The sequence below is a fragment of the Argopecten irradians genome, chromosome 5 (assembly GCF_041381155.1).
Source record: "Argopecten irradians isolate NY chromosome 5, Ai_NY, whole genome shotgun sequence".
Lineage (NCBI taxonomy): Eukaryota > Metazoa > Mollusca > Bivalvia > Pectinida > Pectinidae > Argopecten > Argopecten irradians.
Window position 1 is genome coordinate 39,320,504 of NC_091138.1, and position 16,778 is coordinate 39,337,281.

General features: G+C 34.6%; 1 protein-coding gene across 6 annotated transcripts in view; it reads right to left on the bottom strand.

Annotated features, from left to right (window-relative positions):
* LOC138323805 (transmembrane channel-like protein 7) overlaps window positions 1-16,778 on the bottom strand; it is a 36,506-nt gene that overhangs the window by 8,312 nt on the left and 11,416 nt on the right. For 5 of the 6 annotated variants that reach the window (XM_069268652.1, XM_069268654.1, XM_069268656.1 and 2 more), the window contains 9 exons: window positions 16,055-16,388; window positions 12,373-12,442; window positions 10,785-10,866; window positions 5,460-5,722; window positions 4,660-4,820; window positions 4,145-4,295; window positions 3,288-3,449; window positions 874-1,028; window positions 454-577 (listed from right to left, as the gene is read on the bottom strand). In XM_069268652.1, coding sequence (XP_069124753.1) covers window positions 454-577; window positions 874-1,028; window positions 3,288-3,449; window positions 4,145-4,295; window positions 4,660-4,820; window positions 5,460-5,722; window positions 10,785-10,866; window positions 12,373-12,442; window positions 16,055-16,388 — 1,502 coding nt within the window. Of the gene's footprint in view, window positions 1-453; window positions 578-873; window positions 1,029-3,287; window positions 3,450-4,144; window positions 4,296-4,659; window positions 4,821-5,459; window positions 5,723-10,784; window positions 10,867-12,372; window positions 12,443-14,383; window positions 15,227-16,054; window positions 16,389-16,778 lie in introns of those variants that run through there. The other variant, XM_069268655.1, reaches the window with a different exon arrangement.

Genomic DNA, 16,778 nt, shown 5'->3' on the forward strand with positions numbered 1-16,778 from the left:
TGATATAAAATGATACAAATGAAAAACAAAAAGATGGAAAATCAGTTTTAACACGTGAAAATAATATTTAAAGCTGACAATTCCTGTTCAAAAGCATGCATTTAAGATTAAAAAATCATGAAACAATATCTTTCAAAAATCGTTTCTAAGACAACTCTCAGTTATGACAGTGTCGTATCCAAGAAAGTGCAGCCATTTTCCCCTTTGCTCTGCTTGGTTACGTTTCACTGACCAACCCCCTATCTCAAGCTTGGGAATTGACAAGTGCGTCATTATGAACATAACTTGCATTGTCAGCTTTAATCTTTATTCTTTAGATTTACAGAAATAATAATGAGAAGACTCAACGACACCGAATCGGTGAATAAAACTAAATAATCATCAACAAGAATAATAAAAATGGCTCGAACGAATGTACATTTTGTATTTACGTTAAAAAGACACGTAACCTACCGTAATGGCGGTACAGGTATCGGGTATTCCTACATTACACGGGGTAGTCCTAGTACCGCAAGTTATCAGACTGTAGATTGAGATCAGCAACACAGCCAAGGAGGCGAGCTTCAGGAACACAATTCTGTGGACAAAATAACAATAATACTCAAAGATTTGGCAAATGATATGGCAGTTTCAATAATAAATCAATTACTATTATATCAATATCAATAAATAATTGGTTGTGACTTTCACCAACTGACAAGCATTTCTATTAGTTTATTGTGACAGTAGATGGCGCTCTCTGAGTTACATGTATATTTATGTATTCTATATTGAAAATTGATTTTTGTATATTAAGTTTGACGTACTATTGTGGTATGTTTGATAAATACAGAAATATTACATATTTTGATGCAATGAAACGTGTAACTCTACCTTATCAGATGCAGCTTCATGGCGAATGCGGTTGTGTAATCCTCAAACTTGATCAATGCCTCGAAGATTAAGGGTAGAAGACCATTGAGAGCTCCCAGAGTAATGGACGGCAGGTACTGTATCAGCAGCAGTACAAAGTTGTCGTCTGATGTCGTCTACAAATGTAGAAATGGAAATTATGTAAAGCAGTCGTAGATCTCGTCCGTGTCTTCAGCAGTGTGAAATATAGCAATAAACAAGTATTCAAGGGTGCAATCTGTTAACCTAATTAAGCATGTGTAACTTCATCTCTGGTTCCTGCAATTCTAATATAGAAAATACCACAAATGAAATATCTAGATTGTGCAGTTAAATGATAATTAAGCAAACCCTCTCATGTTCAAGACTAAAACTTGCGATTTGAAATACTAATAACAAAGCAATGCAGTAAAACATGGTTATAACGAATCTCTGGGACCAATGAAATCACTTTCGTTATAAGCATAATTTGTTATACACTTATTACAGACATCTTTTAGGATAATTTATTTGAGTTTTACGGACTATCGACAACTAAGGTCATTTAGTACAATATCCTTTAGGACCGGGAAATGAAAATTACTATGGTATAACCATGGATTCGTTGAAAGCGTGTTTACTGTACATATATAAAGAAACAACATACGGTCACTTAGTACGAATTTCAATAATTCTTAAATCGATTTCACTGTTCCACAAGCAATGACCCGAAACGACACATTTGAACTCTCCTGATTCTAAGGAAATGATAATTCCTTATAAAAACACGGAGTGAATTACTTTATTCAGAACCCAAATAAGTAATATTACATTGTATATCAAAGCATGATCCCTGATATAATCTTATCCTTACAACAGTTTTTTTTCAACTGTTATCATGTACATCAAAACCTTTCTGTAAAGATCACCCATAAGGACAGAAAAAAACCTGCCTTAATAGAGAAGTAGTATTAATACGCAGGACATGGCGTTAAAGTGACCACTTGGTTCCCAAAAGAGTGGTCTTACTGAGAAGTGGATCTTTAAAGTAGTTTGTACAAAAAGAATGTTTTGTTTACATGGTAACATGATACATGATAAGCAATGTGATCACTACTTTTATAAATCTGATTTATGGCACGATGTGAACGCACGATCACAGTTTATCTACCGAAAGACCACAATAAAGCAGCAACAGTGTGATATTAAAGGGTGATAACGTCGAAATAATTATTCATTGCTAATCTATTTCGGCAACATATTTTAACGAATCACAAGTTGAAGGAAATGTTAGGTTATATAAGCTATAAATCCTGAAGTTAATGACATAAAACCATGATTTATATAACTCAATTGAGTGATACAGAAAATATTTCTACAATAAAACTGTTACATGTGTATCATGAAAAAAAATCTAGAGGAATGACAAATACCAAAAATGAATTAGGAATTCAATAATATATGTACATAAAGGCTCGGAATCCTTATTCGTGTTTTGAAAATATGGTGCAGTTCCTGACATTGACAACATATCGATTCGCATAATAAAATAGTGCACATCTACAACAAGACATGACACAATCACCGGATGTGACGTAGTCTCACCTCTGGGTCATCTATTACACTCATAATGGCCGACGAGATGATAGTCCTCTTTAAACGAAATCGTCATTGTATTGTACAATTATTAATGAGACGATATGAATGGATATGCAAACGATTGGTGTAAGTATATTTCAAAGAATAACCAAGGCTTCAATATAGAACATTTCCAGGAGTTTTACATTAGCCATCGCTCCTAAAGGACAAAAGCTTAGTTGACAGAAGCGACGAATAAACTATTTTTTTTTTAGATATTTAGGTAGTTTCACACATATTTGACTTTGAACATTAATTTATTATCTCATGCCTATGATTATGCCTTATCGAATACAAATGTATATAGAATTCTTTGCCGTAATCCGTTGACATTTTAGGTAGAACATTCCATTATGAAACATCCCATTATGATTCTTTGCATGCTTTGTTTTTCATGATAAAAATTTGATATTGGATACGTAAACTATAATTTTATCATCGATTCTTAAAAAAACAGCAAATGGCAGTCTCCCCGCAACTATGACATCTGAAATAGAAGCCCCTCATCTGATACAAAACACAAATTTATTGAAAAAATGTTAGTATATCTGACTTGAGCCGTTTCCCTTACAGTAGGAAAATCATCAAAGTTTTTTTTAGATGAAAATAAAACGATAAGCCTTAGACGAACGGGAAAATGTGACAAAGATTTAGATTGTTATCATGACTCGACAATTACCATAAACAAGGACTTTTAATTAAAGCCTCGTTTATATTTATATATATATAACATCATTTAGTACTTTGTGTAGTATAATTAACATGTCATACTGACTTACCTCTGTGGAGTATTTCTGTACAAAGTAGATAAGGTATGCCGATCCTCCAAGCATTGCCAGGATCAAAAAGTTGATAAAGAACCGTTTTGTGTAAAGGCCGCATTTCTGGTTGGAGGTCATATTTTCCCTGGTCTTTCTAAACTTTGTTTCTGCTAGTTCTGCCTGTTATAAAAGCAGATAATACAAAAGTTAGATTTTTCTGAAAAAGACCCTTATCCAAACTGAAATGTATTCTGAATTCTTCTTTGTTACGATATTCGTTGATTTCACATAGGCTAATTTGTATTTTCATTTGTATTTTATATTAAAGATGCTCCACCGCCGACAGAGCATAAATGATATTCGTTATTTGAACAATAATTGGTGTATTATCGTGTATATATATGTCTAATCAACACAAAAAATAATATAAAATAATTTATTTTGCCTTTGGTGCATGCGCAATCAGTACTCCATTTCATATAGGATATAGTGCGACGGAATTTTTTCGGGATGCAATTAATTATTTTTCATATTTTTAACTTGATGTAAAATTAGAAGCTCAAACTTTTCAATGGTGGTAATGGTGTAAGATAAGTAACTTTTGCAACTGAAGAAAAAAACAAAATCGTCTACTCCTGTTTTGATAGTGAAATATTACCATTTGTCAGCGGTGGAGCATCTTTAAACAGTTTCATCAGCGATGCTAATATAAACCACTAAATTTTGTTAACCCATTTAAAATAAGCTCTGACAATCAATATATTAAGCTGGTAGTCTGTCAGATCGTTTTCTCGACGAAAGACTATTTGTTTACTTGTAAACCTTGTTTTTGACCACCTTTTATCGCACACACAATACTTGACTTTCACACTTACCACGATGTCTTTGTAGATGCTCTTCTGTTTGATGTTGCTCCATATCTCTTCCGTTACAGCGTAGTCCCAGCTACAGAACACCTTGATGTTGTAAGTGTACCGCAGGACGTCACCAGACCTCGAAATATTTTCTTTAAAACTCTGGACACTCCTGCAACATAACATAATGTACACTTCATTATAAAGATAGTTTTGATAAATGTAGTTTTGGGAAAAATGAGGTTTTTAGTTTTATAACGGCCGAATCCTAGCAAAATGATATCTTGTAAGTTTCAAAAGTAGAAAGTAAAACTTAAATGACTTTGTCGCGAAACGAAATCTACGTGAAAAAGACGATTGGATTTTCTGATGGATGATTGTCTTTTTTCGTCACTCTTTCTTTATTAAAGGTTCATTTAGCACACTTTTTTCATAACTCATTCATTCCACACAATTGTGTATTTAAAATCTATTTAGGATGTTGTTTATAAATCGAATGGCGCTTATTTTCAAATAAACAGATGATGCGAACTTACGCCTGTGCCATCACTGCTAGTGAGATGATAAAGATGATCACGACGACGAGAAACACAGCTAATGGCATTATATAGTTAAAGTTATGACTGCCAGCCGTACCCAAACTGTACTCGTTAGCGTCATACCAACCAAGGAACAAGGCTGTTTGCTCCATCCAACCCTGAAACAAACAAGCAAGTCAATATGAAGAATTTTATACATGTTCTTTGTTAAAAATTCAAACTGGGTAAGCAAGTTATGAACGTGTTTGTTTCCATCTTTTTTTACAAGTATGTTCCATTTCTGGAAAGTTATACCCATGCATCCTCCTCGTACGATGTTTATTCGACCCAATCTACGTTTCAAGGCTTCTTCACATTGATTAAGTTTTGTAAAGTATTATTAGATCATCTTAATAATGATAAAATATTGTGTTCAATAACTAAGGTCTAAATTGTCATATAACACTAGATACATTACAAACTCCAATCAGGGTAGCCATTTTGAAATATGGCGCATTTTGCACTGAAAATTCCTGAAATTCCAATTTTCACCTTTACCTGGAGACAACTACCTATCAGGACTTATTTTTTACTTTTGAAATTTATAATTAACAAGCCAACCAATGGCCGGGTCAAAATTCTACCAGGGCTCAATCTTCTATACACAGGGGCCATTTCGAAGGTCCACTTTTCATTTACTTGGTTATTCCCTATGGGAAAGTCAAAGTTTCAGGAGAAACATCACGCACCTAAGGTCAGTATCACGCAACGTTAGCTACGTGCTAATAAAATTCCAGACACCCTGCGCCAACACTTACTGTTCCTTGGAGGAAATCCACAATGACTGTAGCACCATCAGACGACACGTTGACATTGTAATTAGCACTACATGTCTGGGATGTAGCCACGTCCACCCCACCGATCCCAGAACCAGTCACCGCCATGGTGTAGCCATTGGACGACAATTTCACGCTGGCAGGTATCGTCACGAACAAAAACATCAGTAAAAATATGACGATGTTCAGTTTGAATAGGGTACGCAGAAACACGAAATAGGAGACTACCCCAGCGCCTTGTTGTCCTGTGGATGAATAATGTAATAAAGTCAAGTCTCATGCAATTAAAGAATATACAAGTTCATCTTGAAGTAATATTAATAAGCTGATACATTGCATAAGTCGGTAATGTCTTTCTCAGGGATTTCAATGATAAAATGAATAATATTTATTTACATGTTCCTGGTGTGGAAAAAAACCCTTTCCATTTTGTAGAGATCTTTACAATCCTATTGGTGATTAGTAATTGTCGATTTGACAAGGACTCGGACGATTCACTTCTGTGATTTTCAGTAACGATTACGTGATCAAGGGCACCTGACATTCCCACTGTTGAATTGAAACGAAGGGAAATAACTCTGGTAGATCAGAATAGCCCCTGATTTCATAATACTTTTCCCTGGTAATCACACCAGTGGACCGAAAGGAGAGAATGTGTGTTTTAGATATAGTTTATCAAATTTGTAGTTTTTTCCTGAAAGACAACGGAAGTTTGATTTCAGAAGCTGTATAAGTCCGCTAAAACTGCCTATATTATCAGGATTTTATTTATAAATTATTTGCCTAATATATATTAGACAAAATATAAAAATCTAATCTAGGCAGATTTAGCGGACTAAAGCTGTATTAGATAGCTCGGGGAGATATTCAATCTTTTTCTTTATCATGCAAGGTGTATGCCTTACTCTCGATTATAATTAACAACAAAAGTAACAGATTTCAAAGAAGACCTGGAGCTTTAAGTGTTTGGTGGCATTTCCTGTTAAAATCACTTTCATCATCGATACATTTGATATATGATATTTTTATTTTATTGTACTTTATAACTAATTTATCTATATTTTTGTGTTTGATTAGGGATAATAATATATATTTATTTAGAATATATCTAAATGAAAGTATTACTCAGCGTCTGAGGCGATAATGGTTTTCTATGTGTTTAAATGTTCACTAGACGTAATTGACCACTTGCCTAATCCACAAATACTAATGTTGGACCTATAACTACATGTCCAGCGTCCCACTTCGATTACCTTTGTCATATTATTGATTTTATAGACAATGACCAAGCAGAACCTGCTTTATGATCAGTAATTTAAATAATGGAGAGAGTTATCGGCGTAAAAGTTATTGATTTGGGTTGTACTGATGACTTAAACATGATCGGGACACGTTTCTTTACGGGTATCAGGTGTACAAGTATTCCTACAGGTTCAGCCATGACTAATTTAAACATTTTCCTGCGAGAACTTGTGAATAATTTATGCTTAATAAACAAAGGAAATTACCCGTGTTTCAATCCTATGTTAAAATAGATAACTATTTCTTTTCTGAAAGAAATTAATAGAAGCTCTTTCGTACCTTGGTATCCCTTATTATTGAATTATAAAAATAGATTTTGCTTTAAGCAACAACAACAGCATTTTTTTTTGGGGGCGGAGGGGGGGGGGTTGCATTGATTTTCAAAGGTTTTGATGTAATTCTACAAATGCGTGCATTAATGATAAATGTAGTTGCTATAAAGCTTTCTAAGTACGTTATTTTCATAATGTTTTTTTACTCTGTTTCACGTATAATGTATTGTTTTTCACGTGCGTGTAATCAACATTGCATGATATTTCAGCTGAATTGAACATAGATTGAACTATATTCGAGACAGTGTAATCTTTAAAGAATTTTATGTGTCAACACGTGTTACTGAATAAAGAGTCACCTTTCTTGTAATTTAGGAAATTGATCTGCGTATGCATTATTCAATGGGCTATTTAAATCCTCGTAATACAATTCCTAACATACGATGTATATAACAAATACGGCATACGTCAGTGAAGGGAAAAGGTGTGTTAATACACCACGAAATCGACCTACAGTGTTTATACTGATATTTAAAGATTTGGGTTAGCACGAATTAACAATTATATTCCAGAGATCACGTGGTCTGACAAAACAGTAACAAACACGTCAGTGTTTTGACGCGATCTAGGTAACGATCACAACACCGGTAATTGTCTCATTGTTGGCTTTGTCACGTGTTTCATGGTGAGAGAACACTTTACCATTCTACCTGAGTATTTATATATACATACATGGTAGACGTCACGGACTGTTCAACAACCTACCCTGTCCAATTTACTCTACAAACAGTGAATATCTTAAACCATTAATTAGCCAGTACGTGTTTACGCACCAGTTTTCGATTTCATTTTTCACTTGAAGTCGAGAAACGATTTTATGGTCAGTTCTGACTGGATTTTTCATTATTTTGCTATGAGAAATTATATTACTTTATCACATTAATTTTTATCCCTACACACCCACAAGATAAAACCTGTTCCTGTCATCCCTGAAATGTTTAAAAGGGGTAATAAATTAATTTATCAATAACATAGCAATTTTAAAGTTGATAGACTGTGAAATAAGATAGAGTGTCAATAGAACTATATCGGACTGCTCTCCAGCATTTCAGTTAAACTTCCTTCATTACCTACACTACAGAAGAGTTGTTTTTCGACAAACTAATCATCCAACTATATGGCGATTAATACAATGGTTGTTAAAATGTGTACCCTCAAACGAACTGGTACAACATCGTATGTATCGTTTTACAGTAAAATGTATATGTAATAAGATGATATATCCATTTTTGTTTTCATGAGTCATAAAACATTAACATTCCTTATCTTCAGCAACTTTGTTTTATGCTTGATTTCAATTTTTACCAAATGTATAGTATTTTCGGAGATCCACGAAACTTTGTATCAATTATAGATTTTTTAAACGAAGGTGTAGTATTTTCAGGGACTTACGAAAGAGCGAACAGATAATATGATATAGTTGTTTAAGTCATTAGCATTTACATGATATGATTGCATATCGATTTGTTTCACATTCTAAACACCAATTCCCATTCATCATAATTAGCCACTAATTTATATTGCTTTTGTCAAATACAAATCGCTTTCATAATCAATAAAAACAATGTAGATGTATGTCGTAATTCCGTTACTGAGATGAATATAGCACGGCACACCTCGGGAATTATCAACAACCGACAAAAGTAAACAGATGTTTCATTTTTGAAAGTGCCAAAATACCAGGATTTAGATTTTGTACACACCTGCTGGGAAACATCACGTTCAGATTATGAAGATAAAACTCGGAGACATTTGTATAAAATTATTCTTACCGAGGGATTTCCTGCTGGGTGATGGAGATAAAGCATATTACATGTTAGGGTAATTAGGTAAATCCTTAAGTCTATAGACTTATATTGTCTTGTCAATGTTTGACTTAGACAATATTTATTGATAAATGGCAGCATACCAAGGTTCGATTTTGGTATCATGCTGTGTGTATTCGTCTGTGCTTAAATTATACTTAAGTAGATCATGTCTAATAATACCTATGATCAATATTGTCTTAACATATCTTTACTATATCTGGAGAAAGGTGCGTCAACTTGGCCTTTAATGTAATGTGACATGCCCTACAGAACTCTCTTGGGTTTTTTCTTAGCCTTTGTCAAAAACTACATTGTTATAGCGATTCCTCTACACTATATGTCAGGTGATGGGGGACGGGTGAGAGAGCCTGTGTTTGCTTTTGTTAACCATCCGTATTACATGTTTGTATGCATGTTTAAACTGATCATTATAAGTCATATGACTTAATGTAATGAAGAACGTAAACGTCACGTCTCGATAACATAAAATTAATTCCGAAGTCGGTTAGAAAACAAGAAACGAAGAGGATTTATGTCTTCACTCATATTACATATACCCCCTACCTCTCTGCCTTATTTTGCAATTTGTAATTGTCATTGTATAAGTCATCAAAATGTTGAGTCTTATGAATTTATCATATCTATTAGACGAGAAAATAAGCATCGTGTCGCAGGTTTGACTATGTTAACACGACTGTCATAGTGGTGTCCAGTTTGTGTACCATCTCTAACTAACGTGAATTTATTAATTAGATATCTATAGAGTCTACATCCGAGATAGTCTGTCATGGATTACCTTTACCAAGAACTATCCCACCCTTCTCCTGGCACTTACCGAAATGTTCCAGCTCTGAAGAATTGCAATCGTCATTAGTTCAATGAAATATGGAGCTATTTTTTGTTGATTTATATGATTAGACCATTAGGTAACAATCATTTACAAAATCCTTCTTGATCCTATTAATTGAATTATTAATATCTAAAGCATGACATGTCGTTACCAAAAGTAGGTTTCCTAATTTATGTGTTTTGGGCATGGTTTTACATTATAAGGCTTTCTAGTTTGTGGCGAGAGTGAAATTCGTTTCACATTTCAGACAATAATATGAAATTATACTCAAATTTCAGCTTCATAAAGACTGGTAGCATCGAAGTTGACACTGCAGTCTACCGTATGATAAGCTGTGCATACATGTATCTATGATTTAGAATGTGGTGTATGGTTTACTGAATGGCATTGAATATGTTAACGACAATGAACTGAAAGTATGTGTCGTTCTACATTGGGCAACTATACAAGTTGTGTATTAAATTCTTCTTCCTGTTTCGGTTTACAAGAGATAACAAAAGGTAGAATTTACATTAATTCTGATCAAATAAAGGTAAGTTATTTATTAGGTGCATTGTAAACCAGGCAATCATAGGCAGAGAGGAGTGTGTTATTTCTAAGTGAAAAGGTCAGAAAGAAATGATAGACAATATTAATTGTGTTTACTGAGTGAATTGTGTGTTTAACTTTCACTAGTGCCAATAAAATAGGTATACTGGGATGTAATATGATCGTATCCTTTAAAGATATGTTTTAAGAATAAATGAACTGAAGAAGTCACCGTAATCGGATTTGAGTGAAGGGCAAACACTGAGTGTATAACACTATATATTTATAGGTACTGCTTAAAATCAATCAATCACCCCTAAATACACATTTAGGCTCATCTGAATAAAAAATAGACCAGCCCATTATGAAAATTTAGGGGAAAATGAGTCAAGTGTATATTATTGCAGACTTCTGTACATTGTTTTCTTATATCGTATTCTTGTAACATTATGTATTTATATATAATGAACGATAAAAATATCCCCACCTTCGATTTTCTTCAGGGAAGTTCCCCATAATTCCAGCTGATACTTGAATTCTCTCCAGCTTATTTTGAATTTCTTCCATCCCTAGAAATAAAAAAAAGATTTGTAAATAATTAAAGCAACATTTGTTAATTTAACATGTTATGAAATGGATAAGTAATAATTCATTAAAAGGTAAAATAAGAATAGGTCCAGGTGTTCTAGAGAGAAAGCGTTGTTGATTACACAGATGAGAATCTTTATACAAACTATCAATTTGTGTTCAAATCAATACGAAGACAATATGTGTTCATTATTTTAGAAAGCATTGGACAGATATATTGTTATTTTTTGTTATTATTTTGCTATAGCACATTCAATCACATTGAAAAAAAGAAAAGTAAACTAAAACCTCGATAAAAGGCCCGAATCGAAAATAGGCCGGTCTTGGAATAAAGCCTTGGATAATACAACAGTTTTAAAAATATATCCTACTATAATGAAAGCATTAGGTTTTATATTTCAAAAATATTTAAAAAGAAATTTACCGATCTGGTAAAAAAAAAGTGTCTTCATGAAGTATTTATTGAAAGTGAAATAATATTAAACTATGAAATTAATGTATCATGCTAATTTCATAACAATTACAAACATTTAAAAAGGAAAACAGATATCTGGTCGATGATTCATTACATCAAAGGAACAAAGTCGTTTGTCCTCTACATCCTTGCTTTTACGTAATCAAAATAATACAGGTATTGTTTGACACAAGTGCATAGAAGAAAGGAACGAAATAATACAGGTGTTGTTTAGTACAAGTCTATAGAGAAAGGCATGTGAACTACAGATAATATTGATCGTGGTAATGCACACATAGCTTGGGCATGTAATAATTTATACTGAATATTTAGTGTTTCCAGGAGAATCTTGCTATGATGGCTTTAGCGTTCACAGGAATGTTGTAATTTGTTACTGATAAGAGGGAGGGCTTGGTTTAACAGTGACTAAGCCCCCATATGAAAGTGGGATGGAGGCTGTGGTTACCACAGACAGATACCCTAACATAGTGCTGTCTCACTGAAGTACAATGTGTTTGACAAATAAAATAATGCGATTTCTTGTCATGGCGTCACCCCACCTGCTGAGCAAGAGTATAGTAATCGGCATACTAACAAAGACTAACTAAATCAACACGTTTAAACTATGGTAAATATATAGCGATATGCTATACATTGAGAATGCTTTGTTTCTCTTTGCAGTATCAGATCAAACTTGCTTTTGAACATGAAGTGTCATCAGATTTTAATTTGAAACAGTGAATTACATTGGTTATGTAAAGAACTTTCATTCTACGAACCACTTGTTTCAAACTTCTTAACTTACACTATATCAGGCGTCTCCATCCAAATTTTAATTTCATATTTGTTTTAAAATGCGCATTTGTTACGGAGTTTGGATTATCAATTTTCTTTATGTTGGTATTCATTACCTTCCATGTAAGAATAGAATAATCAAAACAACATCATTTGACTTCTATTTTTAATGCTTTGTGTTCTTTAAGGACTCAATCTCCTCCCGATAATCTACATCTTCAGTAGATGACCTACTTACCAATTTCCGTCGATACCACCAGCCGCTACAACCTCCAGGCTTTTTCGTTGGTCGCTCTGTCAACTTTGACCTTCAAGGGAAACATTATTCTTTTACAACATCAAAAAGATATTTGTTGAGATAATATTAAAATAATTGTAATATTCCTCGTATCACGATTACAAATAAAAGTTACGATTTCGAAAGTGTTAACGTTGTTAGTGGTTATGGTAGTGGAACTGATGATGATGATGATGATGATGATGATAATGATGCTGCTGCTGCTGCTGCTGCTGCTGCTGATGATGATGATGATAATGATGGTTGTGTTGGTAGTGGTGGTTTTGACGATGATGATGATGATGATGATGATGATGATGATTTAAAGTTTAAAGTATTGCTTTTGAATAAGATCGATGTGACAACGCTTTTGGATATCTGAAGGTTGGTGTGGTGGGAATAGATGTCAGATGTATCATTTAGTCACAATAAACGTCCCTAAATTATAGATGAGGTTTTGTCCTTCAATACATTTCTAGTAACAATAAACCGATTGTGCAATAGAAACATGCTGACTCAGGGTAGAACAAGGTAACTCATGTATTATCAGGGACCAAATAAAACCCAGTTTGAGCTAGCCAGTGTTTCTCTACCTGGTAATGTCGTCTGTGATGGTATCGTACGTATCTATTAACACAAAATCTGATTAAACTGGGATTTTCTATGCAAACTCATAAAGGTACCTTAATGGAAAGTGTGTAAAGCTCGCCTACCTCCAGACAGTGACACAAGGTATATATAGTTTGTCTGTCTCCAGACAATGACCTACGGTATATAGAGTTTGTCTGTCTCCATACAATGACCTAAGGTATATAGAGTTTGCCTGTCTCCAAACATTGGTTTTGGAGACAATGCTCTAAGCCATAAGGACTCGCATAGTGTTTGTCCATCTTTACTTTGAAATTGCTGACAATCTTGTTATAGACATAGCGTTAAAATGGAGGTATTACCGTAAGAAATTTTCGAATAAGTCTGTCTTCTGATAGTGAGCTAATGTGCAAATAGAATGTCTACCTTCTGATAGTGAGCTTAAATTTACTGAGTTAGCTGCAGCGCCTGACAGTGATATATCGTATAACGACTTACTGCATTTTGATAGTGACTAAAGGTGAAAATGAGCTAGACAATTTGGCATGTCTTTTGATAGTGAGCTAAGGTTATAAAACTGACTTGACTCATGATAGTGAGCGAGCAAAAGTTTTAGAACTGACTTATCTCCTGATAGATATATTTAATATAGTGCGGTAAGGTTATAAAAGTGACTTTTTTTCATAATGAGCTAACGTTATTAAACTGTCTTATCTCATGATAGTGAGCTAAGGTTATAAAACTCACTTATCTCGTGATAGTGAACTAAGTTTTTAAAACTGTCTTATCTCATGATAGTGAGCTAAGGTTATAAAACTCACTTATCTCGTGATAGTGAACTAAGTTTTTAAAACTGTCTTATCTCATGATAGTGAGCTAAGGTTATAAAACTCACTTATCTCGTGACAGTGAGCTAAGGTTATAAAACTGATATATCTCATGATAGTGAGCTAAGGTTATAAAACCCACTTATCTCGAGACAGTGAACTAAGTTTTTAAAACTGATATATCTCATGATTGTGAGCTAAGGTTATAAAACTCACTTATCTCGTGAAAGTGAACTAAGTTTTTAAAACTTTCTTATCTCGTGACAGTGAACTAAGGTTATAAAAGATTAAAACTAGGATGAAAAGACCGAGTCACCATGCGTGACTCCCGATAGGAAACCTGGGCGTATTGAAGTTGCATATGAAGCCTGATTCACTCCTGATAGAAACCGATGCCGTTTAGTACGATATATAGTGCGTTATGTTTTCGGCGTTTGAGAAGCCCGTCTGGTAGTAAACAAAATATTATAATATTTTCATAGCATCTGTTTGTAAATACAGGTATATAGAACATTTTAACTTTATTTCGTGAACTAAAACGTATAAAACCTGCATACCTTCTGATAGTAAGAGGTGGCGTCCATTCTGATTCACTTTTAGGATTTACCAACAACTTAGTAGGTAGTGCTCTCGGTACAGTTTTGGGGGTAGCTGATGTCCGAACCCCATTCGCTGACGTCACAGGGGATGACTGACGCGACGCATTAGGGGACGCCCTACCTTTTCCTGAAGGTAAACGTGTTGGGGTACTTGGGTGGACGACGTTTTGCCTGGCAGCCCACATTTACTGTCACAGTACCGTTAACACCAATTAAAAAAACAAGACATCCACGAAATAATGAACTCAAATTATAACTCCCACGACGATAAGATCCACACGACAATGAACTATATAATTCCAACGAACTCACATATCTGTAAGGTATATCCAGGATCTAGAGAAACACTGTCTAATTCGTTGTAAACCACGCGTCCCTTTGCATTAACAGACGTGGTCTTACGTAAACAAACATACAGTGTAACAAACCTAATAAATGATTCAGTAAATCCCGTAAACTATATGTTCTTATGTCATAAATCAGTATATCAGGGAATACGTCCGGTCTTAACACGCCCTCCGTCACCCGTCTGACACGGTGAGCTGATCTCACTGACGGTATACCCGTGAGTGTCTTAGTGCCACTGCTAATTAGTCAGGTATTAAACACACCTGTATTTTTGATGTCTTAATTGTCCGACATTAACCAGCTCGCGGTGTCCCTAACATCTCGTTACATCGCTGCACATCATACTAATCAGCATCATGTTCTTAAAGCCGGAGTGAACTAAGGAACATTGTGGGTAAGGTATGTACATATATATCACAGTCGTATCAGTCGACGGTTTATCGTGCGATCACCAAACAGCGAGACAATTGTTTAATTGTTCAAAAGCCGTTACGGACCTTTTATTGGGGTGTACGACCGTATCATTCCCCGAACATGTATTAAATTGTGTACACGCATTTAACCGTATATCCGGAATAAAATAGTTTATTATGAAATCGGAAACCAATCGCCAAAGTTACATTGTTCTGTTTAAATAAAAGATTTACCCTACCAAAGTACTGTATACAATTGTATATCTTTGTTGATGCCATCCCGTTCAGCAAAATCCTTTCGTAACTATAAAAACAACTTTTATTTAAAGGCGCAATTGCGGTATACAAAAAAATGTAATTATCAATAGGTGACGATATCGTGACCAGGAATTTCATACCTTAAAGTAGAGACAAAATGTAAAGTAGCTTATAAATTATTAAAAGGACAATCGCCGGGGCAACTTGCTGATGATGATGATGATTGGTGATGATGAGAAGAAGAAACAGAATAGGAAGAAGAAGAAGAAGAAGTTGGAGGAGGAGAAGAAGAAGAAGAAGAAGAAGAAGAAGAAGAAGAAGAAGAAGAAGAAGAAGAAGAAGAAGAAGAAGAAGAAGAAGAAGAAGAAGAAGAAGAAGAAGAAGTTGGAGAAGAAGAAGAAGAAGATGAAGAAGAAGAAGAAGAAAAAAAACGAAACGGAGGAGGAAGAGTAACAGCACCAGCAGCAACGACAGCAGGGGATGAAGAAGAAAACGAGATGATGATGATGATGATGATGATGATGATGATGATGATGATGATGATGATGATGATGATGATGATGAGGAGGAGGAGGAGGAGGAGGAGGAGGATAATAAAGAGGATAATTACCTGTACTTCCGTTTCTGCTGAAGTGAACATGGTAAATTCTTAATCAGTTTTAATGTGTCGTAAACAGATTGCTCATCATCGAAATCCTTGACACGAATTCCTCTTTTGGACAGTTCCTTTAATTCCACATCAAGATCTTCATCTGGGACTCCTTCCGGATACACTGCGTTTTTACTCCGGGTCTTCCGGGTAGTTGCCTCGTGTTTTCTGGACATTGTAATTCCTACGTCCGAGGCCAAAGCAAGTTTGCTCGGTAACAGAGAGAAGATCTGGTTTGCTTCGCTCTTCTGTGCTTGCCTGCCGACGTCGCCGTTTCCTGACCCACGGAACTCCCCTGAAATTAGTTTATTGATCTATGAATATCATCACGTGATGTTAGTATAACATATGACTTCCGGTAAAACAAATCTGTACAGATTGATTAACGTTATACAAATAGCATATTGTCAATTTCTACCCGAGCTCTAGAGCTTGGCTAATAACAATTCGATTGTCTATATGTAATTACCGGAAATGCTGTGTCAACTCTAAATTGCAAACTAACCTGTATCCAATATCCTGTAACTGAAGATACATGTACAGGTATTTTCATCCGTTGTGACAAGTAAAAGGTCAAGAAATATTGATAAATCATTTTTCAATGGGAATGAAAAAATGCCATCAACAATTCAATAAAAAAGTACTGTTTATAGCGAGTTTGTGTTCTATTACATTATCAACTCGT